Source organism: Rosa rugosa, chromosome 4 (genome assembly GCF_958449725.1).
Source record: "Rosa rugosa chromosome 4, drRosRugo1.1, whole genome shotgun sequence".
Lineage (NCBI taxonomy): Eukaryota > Viridiplantae > Streptophyta > Magnoliopsida > Rosales > Rosaceae > Rosa > Rosa rugosa.
The window spans coordinates 26,796,826-26,812,132 of record NC_084823.1 but is presented as its reverse complement, the minus strand read 5'-3'; the positions used below and the strand labels follow the sequence as shown (position 1 = coordinate 26,812,132).

The window sequence follows — 15,307 nt, the reverse complement described above, 5'->3', positions numbered from 1 at the left end:
GTAACTGACCATTGACTTTTGGGGATTCCAAATGCAGCCAAGGATTTTCATGAAGTACACACCTAACCTTTGGAAATACTGGGTTTCAGGCAGCAGATGGAAACTATCTGCCTCATGTTGCCAAGGCCTACCCTGCATAGCTCAGGATACTATCAGCATTCTGCTAGTGAAATATAAAACATTGGACAAGAACAGCATAAAGGGAGATGATCCAAAAAATGAAAGCACACCACATATTCTACAAGCTGATTTCTTCAGAAGTCCTTGCTTCCACAACTATCAGCGTTAGAAAAGGATCCAAACAAATGCTACAAAAGTGGAGTCCTTGCCATACAGCCTTTATATACATTTCCCCAGAAAAGGATCCAACTACAATACAGACTATATTGTTCAACTAAAGTAGAGGTCATATGGCCTGATGCATCAAAGAATGATGTAACGAAACTCAACCATAGTTACTACCCTAAACTAACTCCAAAAAAAATGAACTTCAGCAGTGATGATATTGCCTACTGATGACCCTAATTCTAAAGACACCTTAGCGAGATGTGAAGTGCAGTCAGCAAAAGATAAGTTGGCCTGAACCAAGATGGTATCACCGGAAGGTGATAATTTCACTACCATTATCATCAGAGGGTGTTTATGGTCCTCGGTACATAGGGTAGAAAATGTATCACCAGAAGGACAGAAGGTGCTAACTTTCACTGTAGACGGTCTTCTGTCCAAACTACTTTTCTCCTCAACGCATTGACATCAAAGTTCGAACCTTTCTTTCCCTCTCTGCCTTCTTAGCACTCAGGGTCCTCTTCAGCCTCTGAAGTTCTTCCAACACCACCTTCTCAACTTTCTCAATTGAGTTCAGTAGCTTCTTCTGTGGTGTAACAAACTCTCCCTCATCAGGCTGATTAGCCACCTCTAGCAGAATTTTGTGCACTTTAAGAACAGAAGGAGGTGGGCAAGGTCTCTTCTTATTGGTTGAGGGAGTAGCAGCGAGAACTTGATGCTCAGGAGGAGCATCCTGAACTTGTAGAGATGGAAATTGACCCTCTGCAGTTTCGCCATTCTCCTCACCCAAGCGAGCTCTTCCCCTCTCAATGGCCTAAATAGAAAGTACATAGTGCAGGGCACTTATTAAACATATGCTATAGATCCATAGTGGCGTGTAATAAATCATATTATGCAAACAAATAAGAGGTGCTAGTTTCATAAATGAAAACACAGAACCAAAACGTATGTTTCATAAACACAGTGCAGTTATGAACCAAATAAATAGTGTTGAAACATAAAACTTGGTGAAGTTGTTTCATGTCCCGTTGGAAATATTTATAAAGAGAAAGAAAATGCCAGATGAAGGAATGACATTAAAGAGAGGCATGTACAAAAAAAGAGTGAACTTTACTCAAAAATAGCATGACTTGTTTTACAACTAAACAACAGCACTAGAGGAAAGTTCGATATAAATGTGTTCTTAAAATGACACTAGGTATGTGATTATGAACCATATAAATGACACTAGTTTCATAACTTAACAAGACTGCAAAGAGAGGAAGGCTGTTAATTGAATATCTAACCCAAGAAAGCTAAGACGCATGTATAAAAATCAACCACTAGATCAATAGAATAAAACTCTTTGATCAATAACCCAATCAAACAAAGAAAAGCCAAGGGGTAAAGAATGAATCACTGAAAATATGGAACACTTTTACTTACGAATAAAGCCAATAATACACCCAAGACCATGAGATGAATCCAATGAGACTCTTTGTTCAACAAACCAATTAAACCCAACCGAAACATGGTAATCCAATGGACTCCCTGTTCAACAAACCAAGAAAACAGCATTGAAAATGTGATATGAATCACTACAAGTATGGGACACTTGGAATTTCCATTAAACCCCTTGATAAAACCGAGACACATTTGTCAATAAACTGCGAAATGAATCCAATGAAATTCTCCATGAAACAAACCAACCAGAGTGCAAATATAGAGGTTTGATAATTAAATGTAATCAAACAGAGACCCAATAACTCACTCAATCAGCCAGGAAATCAAATTTCTTCTGCAATTTACGGATCAAACAACACAAAAACCAAAGAGTAATTCATGACTGACTGAAAATAAAGAGAACTGCAAGCCTAATAATCAGAGACCCATTTGTCAATTAGCAACTAGGTGCCTGACCAAAATTTGGGCTTACACAGAAGTCGGAGAAAGTGATCCTTACCCTGATAATAGCAGTTATATCACGGAGAGGGGTTCTTGGATACCAAGAAGGTAACACACTGTTCGATCCCCGTCCCCTTCTCCGGCTAGAACTTCCGGCCAGCAGCACATTCTGTTGACCAATCGCGGCTCTCGGTGTCCTCATACCTCCTACGGCCCATAACCCTAGCCGTCTCTGATGCACCGGCAATTCCAACGACTCCACGCGCTGATCGATTAGAACAGCAAGCGAGGCAGATAGCCTTTGAGAAAAGGCCTCCGCAACGTCAAACGGCCTCTCAAGCCTGAATCTAGACTCCACCGGCGTCTTGATTCAACTGAAAAAGTTCAAAAACCAGATCAGATCAATCAACTAATTTCATCGCTCAATTTTTCAAGAAACAAAAACACCGCCGGAGATGACATTTTCACCGGCGACTCAGAACCGATCTGAGTGAAGAAAAAGGAGCAAAGATTGAAGAAGAAGAGTTGGTTACCTGAACAGCGCTAGGGTTTCTTTAAGCTCTTTGTGGCTTTGAGATTTGAGGTCCGAGGGCAAATTTTTCAAAAAGACAAACGAGCGGTATTATAGACCCCTCTCTAATCCCAAAACCCAAATTTTTGGCACGTGCGAGGTTCTGTTGATTCAAATTTCAAATTTCATTACGAGCTCTCCAGCGTACATCTGTCGTGATTCATTGAAAATAGACGTTGTTAGATTTACTTGAGTGTTAATCACGGTTAGGCTGCACTCTCACAGCCGAGTCCTATTGCGGCACGTGGCAAATGATAGATGCAATTGTGGGATGCCACGCGGAACTAGCCTTTTATACGCTTTAGCGGTCGTATCTGAAGCTCGTGGCTGCAACGGCTTGTCGTACACTCTCAATTACGCAGGTGAGGCTTGCCGAATGCCGGTCCGATCATGATCGGTGATTTTTTGTGCTTGGATTTTGTTTTTGGGTGATTCTGGTGTTCATAGTTTCGTTAATTTCTGTTTGATGTGTAGATGATAAGGGAAAGTTCGATGAGTTGGTTGAAGATATTGATCGATCCAAAGGCTCTGATGCATGTTATTGGAACCAAGATGGATTTTGTGGATGACAAACTCAGGTTAGCCTCCTCTCCTCAATTCATTTGGGGTTGATTGAAATTGAGAAAAACGAGAAATGATCACCTGTGATTTTAGTTTTGGGATTTCAGGTTCGTTTGTTCTTCAGAATTAAGAAATTGTGCTTTGATTTGGTTTAGTTAATATGCTTACTTTCATTATAGAGAAAACTAGGTTGGAGATGATCCCCGGTACCGGTAGAAATGGAATAGCTCCTTTGTGTGGCATTGTGGTTATAACATAGCTGATGCAAAGAGAGATAATCGGTTAAACTAGCTTGTAAATATGCTAAGGAACTCTTTGAGTTTCTTCTTCAACTGGAGACAATATGAAATTTTTTCCTGATTGGATGAATTAGGACCGAATAACAACCCACAGAAAACTCTTTCCTGCTGGAGATTCCCTCCCAAGGCTGATGTTGCTAGAATAGGAATCACATAAAGCAATATGAGTGAGCAATGCTTCCCATTGACTGTACCTCTTCATTCTCAACTAGTGATATTAAGATTGCACATTTTTTTCATCTCTACTGATGGTAACACTTTAGCCCCTGCCGTCATGACTATCTTCATTGAGTTCACTGTGTAGCTATATTGATTAGATTCGTGTCTGTGAAGATAACATAGGATGGAAACCTGGATGTTTTTTTATAAAGAATTTTACTCACTGAATTGTTAAGTGGCATTTACATCTCATGGTATATATACATAATACATATGCTTGTGTTGATCTAATATGATCACCCTGTGTGCGTGCATACAGCTCGATGTTAGGAGAGGTAACGCTGCATATGCACACCCTAAACCCTAAGCTCTCCTTGCTCAGTTTATGTTTTCTTCTTTTCAAAAAAAAAAAAAAAAAAAAATGTTTATGTTCTCTTTATTTAGGTGGATCTCTCTTGTGAGAAAGATGAGCATGCCCTCACATGGAACTTTGAAACACTTGTATGCCATTGCATGAGGCATAGTTCCAAACTGGACTTTGTCCTTGGTACTAAGGACGACATTATTATTACCTATATTAAAGCGCTATCTCCCCGTGAACAGTACCGGCCGTATTGATTTACTCTTTTACCCCTTTGTGTTTCTTAATTACGACACTGCCATTCAATAGTCTGAGGGTGACAGAGAGACCGGGAGAGGTGTCTTCTGGGTCTTTTACGAGAGACAAGAAGAGGGCAATTCACATTGCCAGACTGAACGGAGAGAAAAGGAGAAGAGGGGGACGACAAGAAGAAGAAGAGGAATCTGGATAATGATCTGAAGTACCTGGTTTTTATGTGTTTTAATTCGTGTTTTTCTTCTGGGTTTTGTGGTTTGATGCTTGGTTGCATGGTTTTTGTGGTTTTGGGTTTTCGAATTGCTTTCCTTTCAAATCTTTTGAAATTGCTTTGGATTTTTGTAATCGGATTTCACTTTCAGATTGCCCGACTACGCTGATTAGGTCCCCCACAAGCGGAAGGAGTTTCTGGGTCTTTTACTTTTCCACTTCTACCAGAAGCCTGTACGATTATTTCTGTCTTCTTCGATGATGATTGCTTTAAATTCTCGGCGTGACATCATTGAGGTAAATCAGACATTGTATTGGTAGAGAAGTAAATTTTAGATTCTGTTTCTTTTCATGGAATTTGATGGTTTTTGGGTTTGATTCGATGGCTATCTCTCTGCCTTTGCTACTTTCAGTTTTAGTTTGATATGTTCAGCCAAGACATTAACATTGATTTGGGTAATTGGTCAAGTTTTGATTGCTTTGTTGTCTTTTTTATGTTGATTAGCAAGGCTTTTTCATCTTTGGGTGTCTCTGTGCCAGTCTCAGTTTCTGAAAACAAGTTGGATGACTATGTTACAGATTATAATAGTTTTTAATCCCTTTTATCATAAGTTTTCTGTAAATGATTACCCTACTTCTTTTTTATGCTCTAGCTTCGTTGCTCATCTTTTTCTTTGCCTCTTTCAGGTGACGCTAACTTTATGTTCTTTGGGGACCTTGAAGAGAATAGAATTTTAGCAGGGTAAAGGGAACTCAATCATAGCAAGTGTTTATTTCTTCGGTTAGTAAGTTTACTGATGGTACTGCTACATATGAAATAGATTGACATAACTAATATCCCAGTGACTTCACTGATTTGTTCCAACTCACCTCCACAAAGTATTTCAATGACGTAGCTTTGCAAAATCCGAGCCAAGCTTACATTTTTATCGATTATGGAACTTGGGTTTGTATTTCATTTTTAATTGTTTCATGGAAATTACAGAAAGATTTGTTAGAAATCCTTATATGATTTCTCAGTTTAAGAAATATAGTTTAAGTTTTGTAATTTATTGCTCAGTTGCAATTCTGCAATCTAAAATATTTACTAGCTTGAAATCAAGATTTGCAATATAAAATAGATAAGCCCCTTTCATGTTAAAGCTAGCTTCTGTTTTTCTTTTGTCTAATTTCTGTTTGGTATGGTTTTGTTGCAGTTATCTACCATTTGATTGGATTACTATTTGATAGAAAACGCAAGGATTCCTCCGCTGGTAAATTTTTTCCATCAACAATGTTTGATTTTTCAGAGACCTAGCCTTTTAGGTTCGATTAGGTAAAGATTTGATTTAAAAACTACTTATCTGTTCCTAACAGTCTTATTTGTAAAGGAGGCATTCCATTTTAGCAGCTGGGTTGCCATAAAGTTATATAGGCATTGCAATGATTATTTTCATTGGTATATATAGCACCAAGTACAGCAAATTTCAGCATCCTTCTCTTTACGGAAATGCATGTTAGATGATTAGAACTGGGCTATGGGCATAAATGGCCTGCCAAATACTCCTTCCTTTGTTTGATGACCAATTTAGAAATGTGTTATTACTTCAAACATAATTAACAAAATAAAGAATGATTAAAAAACAGAGAATTGAATAGACCTAGAGATTGAATAGAAGCACACGGACAACAGCCAGTTAGAGATTTTAAAAAGCATAATGAAGAAAGTGAAAACAGCCCCAAATATGAAGAGCCAAAGGTAAGATCCTGAAATTAAGGCCTCTTTAGAAGGCTATGTTAGTTTGGTTTTGATTACTTTAAATTTTATGGCACAGTACTTGCTTTGAACCACCTATCACTCTCTCTTTTTTTATTTTTTTTGGGTTAGTGAGAATGTTTCTGACTTTGTGGTGCTAACTGCTATTTTTTGTGTTCAAATTTGTTTTTTTCTCATGAAAATTTAGTATGAGAATTGATTTTTCTTCAATTTGCAGCAGACCAGTGATTGAGCAAAGGAGAAAAGAACGGCTTTGGGTCTGAGTTTTTGATTGAAATTATATGCCTGTTAATTCAGAGATTGAATCGACCAGTACCTCGACTTGATGTGAGCGTCAAAGTGTTCATCATTAGTAAGCAAACAAACTCGCGACTGTATTGATTTACTCTTTTACCCCTTTTTGTTTCTTAATTAAGTCGCTGCCATTCAACTTTCAGAAAGTGATTGCGAGAGAGAGAGAGAGAGAGAGAGAGAGAGAGAGAGAGAGAGAGAGATAGGTTTTCTGTGTCTTCTGGGTTTTCTCACTGTTCTACGAGAGAGAGAATGAGGGAGTGAAGGCTGATCCGAAAGAGAGGAAGAACATGAACGGGAACAGGAAGAGGAAGAAGAATTTGACACACCAAGTTGTCGTAATGACTTTTTGCCTGAAATTTCAGTTCTTGATTGAAGGTTTGGTTTGCCATGTATGCTGGGTATATGCGAGAATTGGATTTCAGAATTTGTTTTTTCTTTTTCTCTGTTTGAGTTGAAAGCTCTGTGGATTTTGAAGTAGCGGGTAGCTGAGATTTAAGAGCAAATAATTGAACTCAATCAAACATGATTCGATTTGTGTGATCCGAAATTGAAAAACCCAATTAAAAATTCAACTTGGTGCATTGAGTTCAATTTGATTTGATGGTCTTGGTGCATTTAGTTCAATAAAAAAATTCAACTTGGTGCGGTTAGTTCGATTCATAATGCATAGGTGAACACCTGTTCTGTGAAGAACACTTCAAGTTCAATGTTCACTGGGAACTATAAATTGCATGGGAGAAAATATAAAATAACTGAAAACACATGGAATTCCAATTAGTGACTGTCATCATTTGGCCATGTTGAGGAGGAATACCAGCTGCAATATCAAATTGAAATCCAATTTTGTTTTGATTCAAGTTAATTTTGTATAACTTAGGCTGTTTTAGTAGAATTATTGCAGTGTTGTGTTGATGCGAAGAGCAAAATTGCCTTTTGTTGAAATTTTACGAACTTGATAGTATCAGATGAGAATTTAGATGCATATGAGGTCGAGTTTTTGGTTGAAATTTGGAGTCGTGGAAAGCAGAGAACTGTAATATGTGCCGAGATATCGAATATGGGAGAACTATGATACTATTTCTATGGTTGTATTTGTGAATGTTCAGTGAGAAAAATGTGTATCGATTCAATATGCATTACTAAATCCATTACATTCTCGATATGTTGTGTTTTGGGGGATTCAAGTTTTGTTTTGTATTTTTGTGTTGACAGTGGAGTCAATGATATAGTACACTGCTTTAATAAGTGGGAAGCAATTAGAGTTGACTGTTTTCTGTGCTTTATTCAGGCCTCACTGTCTGGTCTTAAAGATTTGGGGTTAAGGTCATCTTATGAATCTTACAATATGCATAACACTGGATAAAACAATTTCAAATTTGGGGATGGAATTAGGAGCTGCAAAGGTTGCTCAGGAATCTATACTTAACGGATCACTAATTGCAAAAGCCAATATGAGGAGATTCAAAACTGAGCATATTCCAATATTCTATAGTGCAGTTTTTGTATAGTAGTAGTGAAAGTATGATATGTAAGTACATATATTGAAGTGATACAATGAAGTTCAAGGGACTCAAGTCACTCAACTATGACATACAAATTTGAGACAGAAAACCCGCAGCATCGCGCGGGAGGAATTGTCTAGTTACCTATACTAAAGCCCTATCTCTCCGTGAACAGTATCTCTCATATTGATTTACTCATTTGCCCCTATTTGTTTGCTTAGTATGAAGTTGCCATCAACCATTGATTTACTATTTTGCCCCCTAATGTTGTATTTATTACTGTTCTATCCCTCATGCCTGTTTTACCATTTTGTCCCTCCCTCCTAATTAAATTACCCACAGAATCCAAGCATATAATTTAGACCTTAATTAAATTAAAATTGGGAGTGAAATAAGGGAAGATTTTGATCTGATAACTCACACCATTCATATGGTGTGTTGACAATTTCTAGTAACCTATGATTTGTATCGACAGCAAAGACTTGTGTGAGTAATGCAAAATATATGGAACTTTGTTAATCGCCTCTGTGTCGGCTTTGCCTCTACTCTGTGTCGGCTTTGCCTCTACTCTGTAGCAATGTGGTTATTGCTCACATTTAGAGGGCTTCCAACTTCCAAAGTTAGGTGTGGTGGTAGTTGTGGTTCTAATCTTCAGATTAGAAAGATTATCCCCTGTGTAATTGAATATTAACTTTGTTTCTTCTGTTCAGACTAGGGGTGGGCGCGGTTCGGTGCGGATCGGTGTTAGGCCAAAACCGCAACAAAACCGCAACCAAACAGTTTTATTCGATTGTGCTATATTTGAAACCGCAACTGCATTTTAAAAACCTACACCACTTACTTCGGTTACACCGTTTTGGTGTGCGGTGCGAATCGGTTTCGGTTGTATTCGACTTTCTATTTTTCGCATATTTTCAACCAAAGTCGACAAATTTAGCTATCCTAAAATGAGTAGAATCAACTATCAAAATATCAACAAAATAAACAACTCATAATCTGTTCATTAAATCAAGTAATGAACATTTCAAATAACCTGTTCATGAAATCAACATCTCAACTAGACAAATAACATTAACAATCTGTCAAACTTGCAAATCAACTATCAAATATCAACAATCTGCTCCAACAATTCAACATTTCAAACCAAAACGCAATTTCCAAAACTAAATCAAAGTTCCAACAGTCGATCAAAGTTCCAACTTCCAAGCAGCAGTAAATCAAAGTTCCAGCAGCACAAACATTAAGTTCAAATTTCAAAGTACCAAACATAAATTTAAAGTTATTACAAACCATAGTTAAATAACTTAAAGGCAGTAACATCAAGTTCAAAGTACCAAACAGAAGTTAAAGTTATTAGTTATTAGTTTATTACAAACCAAGGTTAAAGCAGTTCATACTTAAATGAAACTGGAAGGAAAAAAAAAAACAGAAAGTTGGGTCATGGAGAACTTGTTCCAGCAGCACCAACAATTTATTTCAAAAGCTGCATCCATTAGTCCGATTTCCAGCAGCTACAACCTACTTCATCCCTCAGTCTAATGAAAACCAAAAACAACAATCACAAACTAACACAAATAAATATATGGATTAATTTCAGTTTACCCCCCTGAGGTTTGGGGGTGTCATCATTTCACCCCCTCTACTTTCAATTTTGAATTTTTACCCCCTAAACTTTCCAATTTCAATCAGCCGTGTCCAATTTCTACTATTCCGTCCAAATTGAACGTTAAGTTTGACTTTTGAGGGCTAAAATGGTCATTTCAACATAAAAAAATAAAAAATAAAATTTCTGTTTTAGTTTTTTTTTTTTTTTTTTTTTTTTTTTTTTTTTTTTTTCTGTTTCTTCTTCTTCTTCTTTTTTATTTATTTTTTTTTTTAATTTGTCTTCAACCTATACACCACAAGTTATAATAGGTTTATAAATACAGAAAATACTCTAAGTAGTTGAAAGCCGCTCGCTGGTCTACGATATTTGTGATATATCTCTGATAAAGTGAAGAATTTAGGATATATCGCCAATAAAGTGAAGAAATATCTGTAAAAAATAATTTTACACTTTATCTGTAAATAAATATCGGTAAAAAATGATTGTACACAGATATTTCTTCACTTTATTGGGGATATACAGATATTTACAGATAAAGTGTAAAATGTTTTAGGGAATCAGAAATTGAGAGGAATTTGCTGTGTATTCTCATTGATAATAGGGGTCTCTTTATATAGAGGATTACAATGCATAGAATCTCAATCATACAAGGAAAGTAATTCTACATTGATTAGGATTCTAGATCCTTCTAATTAAATCATATTACCACTAGGTCAAGTAACCTAGAGTTTGGGCTAAACACAAATTAGGTTTTCCTTGAACACTCCCCCTTGTGTTGCCCAAACGCGGTGCTTCTCTCGTTGCCTCGTTAAAAACTTTGCCGAGTAACAAAAATCCAGTGGGACAAAAATAACCTCTGTCGAAGGGGAAAAAAAGTACAACACACCCTTCATGTTTCGAGGTGAACATGTAGACATCTCCCCCTGATGTCTGCGCCTCCCCCTAATGACTACGATCATGGGAGTTCATATAATTTCCGCAAGCCAATTCTTGCCGCATGTTTCTCGAACGTGGATTTGGGCAATGACTTAGTAAACAAGTCTGCCTCACTATCCTCAGATCGAACCTAATTCACTTTGATCTCGAGGAGAGTCTGTTGTTGCTGATTATGCTTGGTGTTGTCGCTTTTGATGTAGCCTTGCCTCATTTGTTCAAAACAAGCAGCATTATCCTTAATGCTCATAGGCTCATCTGTGGTAGACTTCAAACCACAATTGCTTCAAACATGCGTAATTATAGATCCAATCCACATACATTCATGAACCACTTCATGAAGAGCAATGATCTCTGCACTGTTCGAAGATATAGCGACAGTCTATTCTGTAGACCTCCAAGATATCATGGTCTTTTCCCATGGTGAACACTTAACCAGTTTGGGAGTGACCATTGTGTGGGTCAGAGAGATACCCAACATCAACAAAACCTTCCAAAACACATGTCATTTTGGGATGGGGATAGAGAACGCAGGCCAGTGTTGGCGGTGTTTCTGGTGTGTGATGGGTCCGAATCCATCATCTCTTTGTAGGGATAGAACAAGCCCATATCAATCATCCATCTCAAATGTCGAAAGATATCTTTTACATCAATCCAATGGCGTCATGTTGGCGCAAAGCTATATCTTAGCTAACAAGTTCATGGTAAATGAGATGTCTGGTCTTGTGCATTGAGCTAGGTACAATAATGCGCCTATTGTACTTAACTAGGGCATTTCTTCCCCTAGCCCATCTTCGTCATCATCCTTCGAATGAAGAGGATCCTTTTCAGGATCAAGACTACAGACAATCATAGGGGTGCTTGAAGGTTTGACATTGTCAAAATGCCTAAGCATCTATCGACACGATGCTCAAGTTCCAAATCGAGACATATTCGTGTTCTCCCAAAATCCTTCATCTCAAACTCGAATTTCAAATGTTCAACGGTTTCCCTTAAGTCTTTAAGGGGTTCTAATGAAGATCATGTCCAACATGAACGGCGATGGAATCCGAAACTTGTTATAGAAACGCGTGGGCATATCCCTTCCCAATCAAGTAGTCACTTTAGTGAGCGTTTCAAACTCTTTGTAAACGCGCTCCATGGTCTAGAGCCACTTGACTTGGGTAAATGAAGTTCACCATGAACCTTCATGTATATTCCGTATCTAGATCCCTATAGAGATACGTAGTGACCACATTTGTAAGCTGCATGTTCAGTTATTCGGAAACTACCAAACTGACAAGATAGTGGAGTGCAATGACATCCATTATGAGAGAATATGTCTCATCGTAGTTGATTCCAGGGCATTTAGTGAGAAGCCTTGCGCCATAAGGCGAGATTACCATATCTTTTTCTCACTACGCTTTCTAATGAAGACCCATTAGTCAACAGGTTTTATGTTAGGAGGTGTTGGCATCTCTAGCTCGAAAACCTTCCTCTTCGTTAGAGAATCCATCTGAACCTGGATCGCATCTTTCCATTTAGGCAAAAAACTCTCTACGTTGGTATTCATTCATCAACGGAGCGTGGTTCGATATCATCTAACTCAACAAACTCATGTGCAACGAAATACGCAACTACATCATCCATGATGATGGAGTTTCTCTCCCACGTCTCATGTACACTAGTGTAAGTTTCATAGAGCTCTATATTCTCAGGAATAGGTTTTGACGTTGAGGCGTCCCCCAACGATAACCATAACCCATAAGATACTCATGAGACGGATTTTGAATGTCGATGATAAAAGGATTGGAGTGTGTCAAAGTATCCTTCGAACCCACGGGCCTCTCCACGCATTCTAGCTGGGGCCATGGTCTGTAACGCCAGAGTGCCACTCTCTTTGGCATTGGCGCCATGCCTACCTCCGTGTAGGTGGTGCTACGTCCTCTCGTAGGAACGTCCTTCCTTGAGGGCATGTTTGCAGCCCTATTTGTGTGATCTCGTCACTTTAATAGGGATCGAGATGAGACATAGTGGGGACAGACCACGACAATTCCTGTAATTCCTGTTGAACATCTGTGTTCTTATCTCCCCCGAACGACGGGAAGACTGTCTCATCAAAGTGACAACTCGCAAATCTAGCGGTAAAGAGATCGCCTTGCAAGGGCATTAAGTAGCGGACGATTGTTGGAGTCTCAAATCCAACGTAGTTGCCCATTCGTCTGTAAGGACCCATCATAGAGAGCTGTGGCGGCGCAATTGGCACAAAAATGGCTCACTCAAATGTGCGTAAGTACAAAAGACGTGTACCCAGTCACTAGCTGTAACGTAGAGGTATATTGAGTGGCGGTAGGTCATAGACAAATTAGCATAGCCGCATGCGATATTGCATCACCCAAGCGGATGTAAGAAGATTGGTGCGCATTACCAATGTTCGGACGACCATCATAGTCATTTTCGCGAGACCAATTGGGTGTGTACATGGGAATGTGATGTCCAACATCAAGCCCATTGCAATATCCATCGAAAGTCTTTCGATGTAAACTCTCTAGCATAGTCAAATCCAATTGACTAAATAGGATGATCTGGGGAGTGAGCCCGTTGTCATATGATATGTGCTAGGAGTGTAGCGTAAGCAGCATTTATAGGTGGACAATGGCACAACATGTGACCAGCGTGTTTGCGTGTCAACCAATATCATGAAATATATAAGCGTCCGCAAGTTGGTTGAATCAATCCACAAAATCCCTACGGATTCTTTGTAAGAACAGAATGAGTAATGTCATATCCTTTGCATAGGACGGTCTCAGTCCTAATTACCCTAAGGAACGGGCTTTGTAAAACGAGCGAGGGACCTTAGAAGCAACCATTGAGTATTTTGGTTAGGCCTGGGCGTCTAAAACACTATTTGAAGCAAGTTGGTGATTGCAGCATCACCTGCCTAGGGCACCATCACCATGATGGACGTCATCCATGGTGTCATGGATAGAGACTGCGCCAGCCCTAAGCTGGTGGTGGACGGAGACAGTGCCCTAGGCAGCTGTGTCGGTCACACTTAGTCTAGAAATCAACTGTTGATTCATGCTTCGTTTCGCTCGAAAGAAATGATGTCCATGTGAAGTCTTTTGCAATTTTAGACAAAACTGGAAACCTAGCAGAATTCTCTTTCCACCAATCTAAAACTTGAAATTTTGTATTGGCAGGGTCTTCGGCAGCTTCAAGCAAGTACTTGTCGACTTCATTCCTTATCTCAACCACATCTTTTTGCTTCCTAAGCCTCAAGAACTTGTTCATTGATGCAGCATGACTATCATCCTCTCCGACATTAGAAATTGATTGATTAGGTGGCTGTGTAACTTCAAATGATGATTGTGCAGCCATAGGGTCAGAATTAGCATACTCATGATAAAGCTGCCACAATTGACCTTTAACATCATTTATCATCTCCGAGACCAAGCTCATGTCTTGCTGCAGCAAAGGAAAAAAGAACTCAAGATACAATATCTTGTATCTTGGATCTAATACCACAGCAAGCAGCAAAATAGGGTTCAAGTCCTCCAACTTCAACCAATACTTGTCGAATTTTTTCTTCATTGATGCCCCAATGTTAACCATCAAAGGATCGACACTTTGGCTACATTTTTCCAATTCTTCAATGATGGTACACATCCACACAACAGGCTGGTTTGCAGTTACCACTTTAGTGCCACTAAATGCCAAAGTTGCATCATAAAAAATATTGAGAAATTTCACCAACCTAATAGCCTTCTGCCAATCCTCATTTCTAGGCGGCCTGACCCTTTTTCCTCCCCCAACCCTTTCCTGAAAGTAGTTTTCGTATTGCTTGTCCTCATCTTCCAACCTCACGAAGGCCTGCCTATACTTGACAGCTATGTCTAACATGAAATAGGTGGAGTTCCACCCTGTGCACACATCTAAAGGCACAATACCCCCTTTGTGTTCAACCTTCTCTCTAGATGCACACTTCCTAAACTTCTCAAGCCTTGTAGGTGAACTCCTAATAAACTTAACAGCGTTCCTAATTGCATCTATGGGGGAATCAAGCTCCTCCATCCCAACCCTCACAATAAGATTCAAAATATGACAGCAACACCTAACATGCAGAAAACTCCCACCTAACACTAACTGCTTCCAATTCCCAATCTTCTCCTTCATATACTCTATTGCAACCAGATTACTCGATGCATTGTCAACTACAATGCTAAAAACTCTCTCAATACCCCAATTAATCAAGCATGACTCCATCAATTTCCCTATTGTCTTACCCATGTGATTTGGAATAACAGTGAAGTTTATTATTCTCTTGTGTAGTACCCAAGTCTCATCTATGAAATGAGCTGTCAAGACAAGGTAATTGATATTCTGGACTGAGGTCCAGGTATCAGTGGTAAGAAAAACCCTCATATTGTTCCTAGCTAAAAACTCTCTAATCTTTTCATTCTCAAATTGGTAGATATCCCTGATATCTCTACCAATTGTCCTCTGAGAGGGAGGATCAAACCTTGGTGATGCAATTTTCATAAATTCAATAAAACCCTGCCCCTCTACATGACTAAATGGCATCTCATCCCTCACAATCATTTTAGCACAAGCTCTTCTACATTCATCTGGGTCCCAAGCTCTAGCAACTA

General features: G+C 38.8%; 1 protein-coding gene and 1 long non-coding RNA gene across 5 annotated transcripts; one reads left to right on the top strand and one right to left on the bottom strand.

Annotated features, from left to right (window-relative positions):
• Window positions 1-219: 219 nt before the first annotated feature.
• Window positions 220-2,538, bottom strand: LOC133745502 (protein POLYCHOME-like). Its single transcript, XM_062173586.1, has 2 exons — window positions 2,228-2,538; window positions 220-1,099 (listed from the first exon to the last, which is right to left on the bottom strand). Exons 1-2 carry the CDS (start codon window positions 2,369-2,371, stop codon window positions 740-742), a joined length of 504 nt encoding a protein of 167 aa, XP_062029570.1. The 5' UTR covers window positions 2,372-2,538; the 3' UTR covers window positions 220-739.
• Window positions 2,539-3,059: 521 nt separating this feature from the next.
• Window positions 3,060-7,207, top strand: LOC133746498 (uncharacterized). 4 transcript variants are annotated; one of them, XR_009864200.1, is made up of 7 exons: window positions 3,060-3,102; window positions 3,215-3,318; window positions 4,738-4,882; window positions 5,273-5,366; window positions 5,782-5,838; window positions 6,559-6,693; window positions 6,779-7,207. It is a non-coding gene; the product is annotated as an uncharacterized LOC133746498 (long non-coding RNA). The 4 variants fall into 4 exon arrangements; XR_009864199.1 differs by lacking the exon at window positions 3,060-3,102 and having other exon boundaries at window positions 3,183-3,318; XR_009864198.1 differs by lacking the exons at window positions 3,060-3,102; window positions 3,215-3,318 and adding an exon at window positions 4,290-4,580.
• The last annotated feature ends 8,100 nt before the right edge of the window (window positions 7,208-15,307 follow it).

Bases quoted from the DNA above. Each gene is read 5' to 3' on its own strand.
- LOC133745502 (XM_062173586.1), bottom strand. From the start codon at position 2,371: ATGAGGACACCGAGAGCCGCGATTGGTCAACAGAATGTGCTGCTGGCC. The intron at 1,100-2,227 runs GTAAGGATCACT...CTTTCTATTTAG, and splicing joins ATATAACTGCTATTATCAGG to GCCATTGAGAGGGGAAGAGC.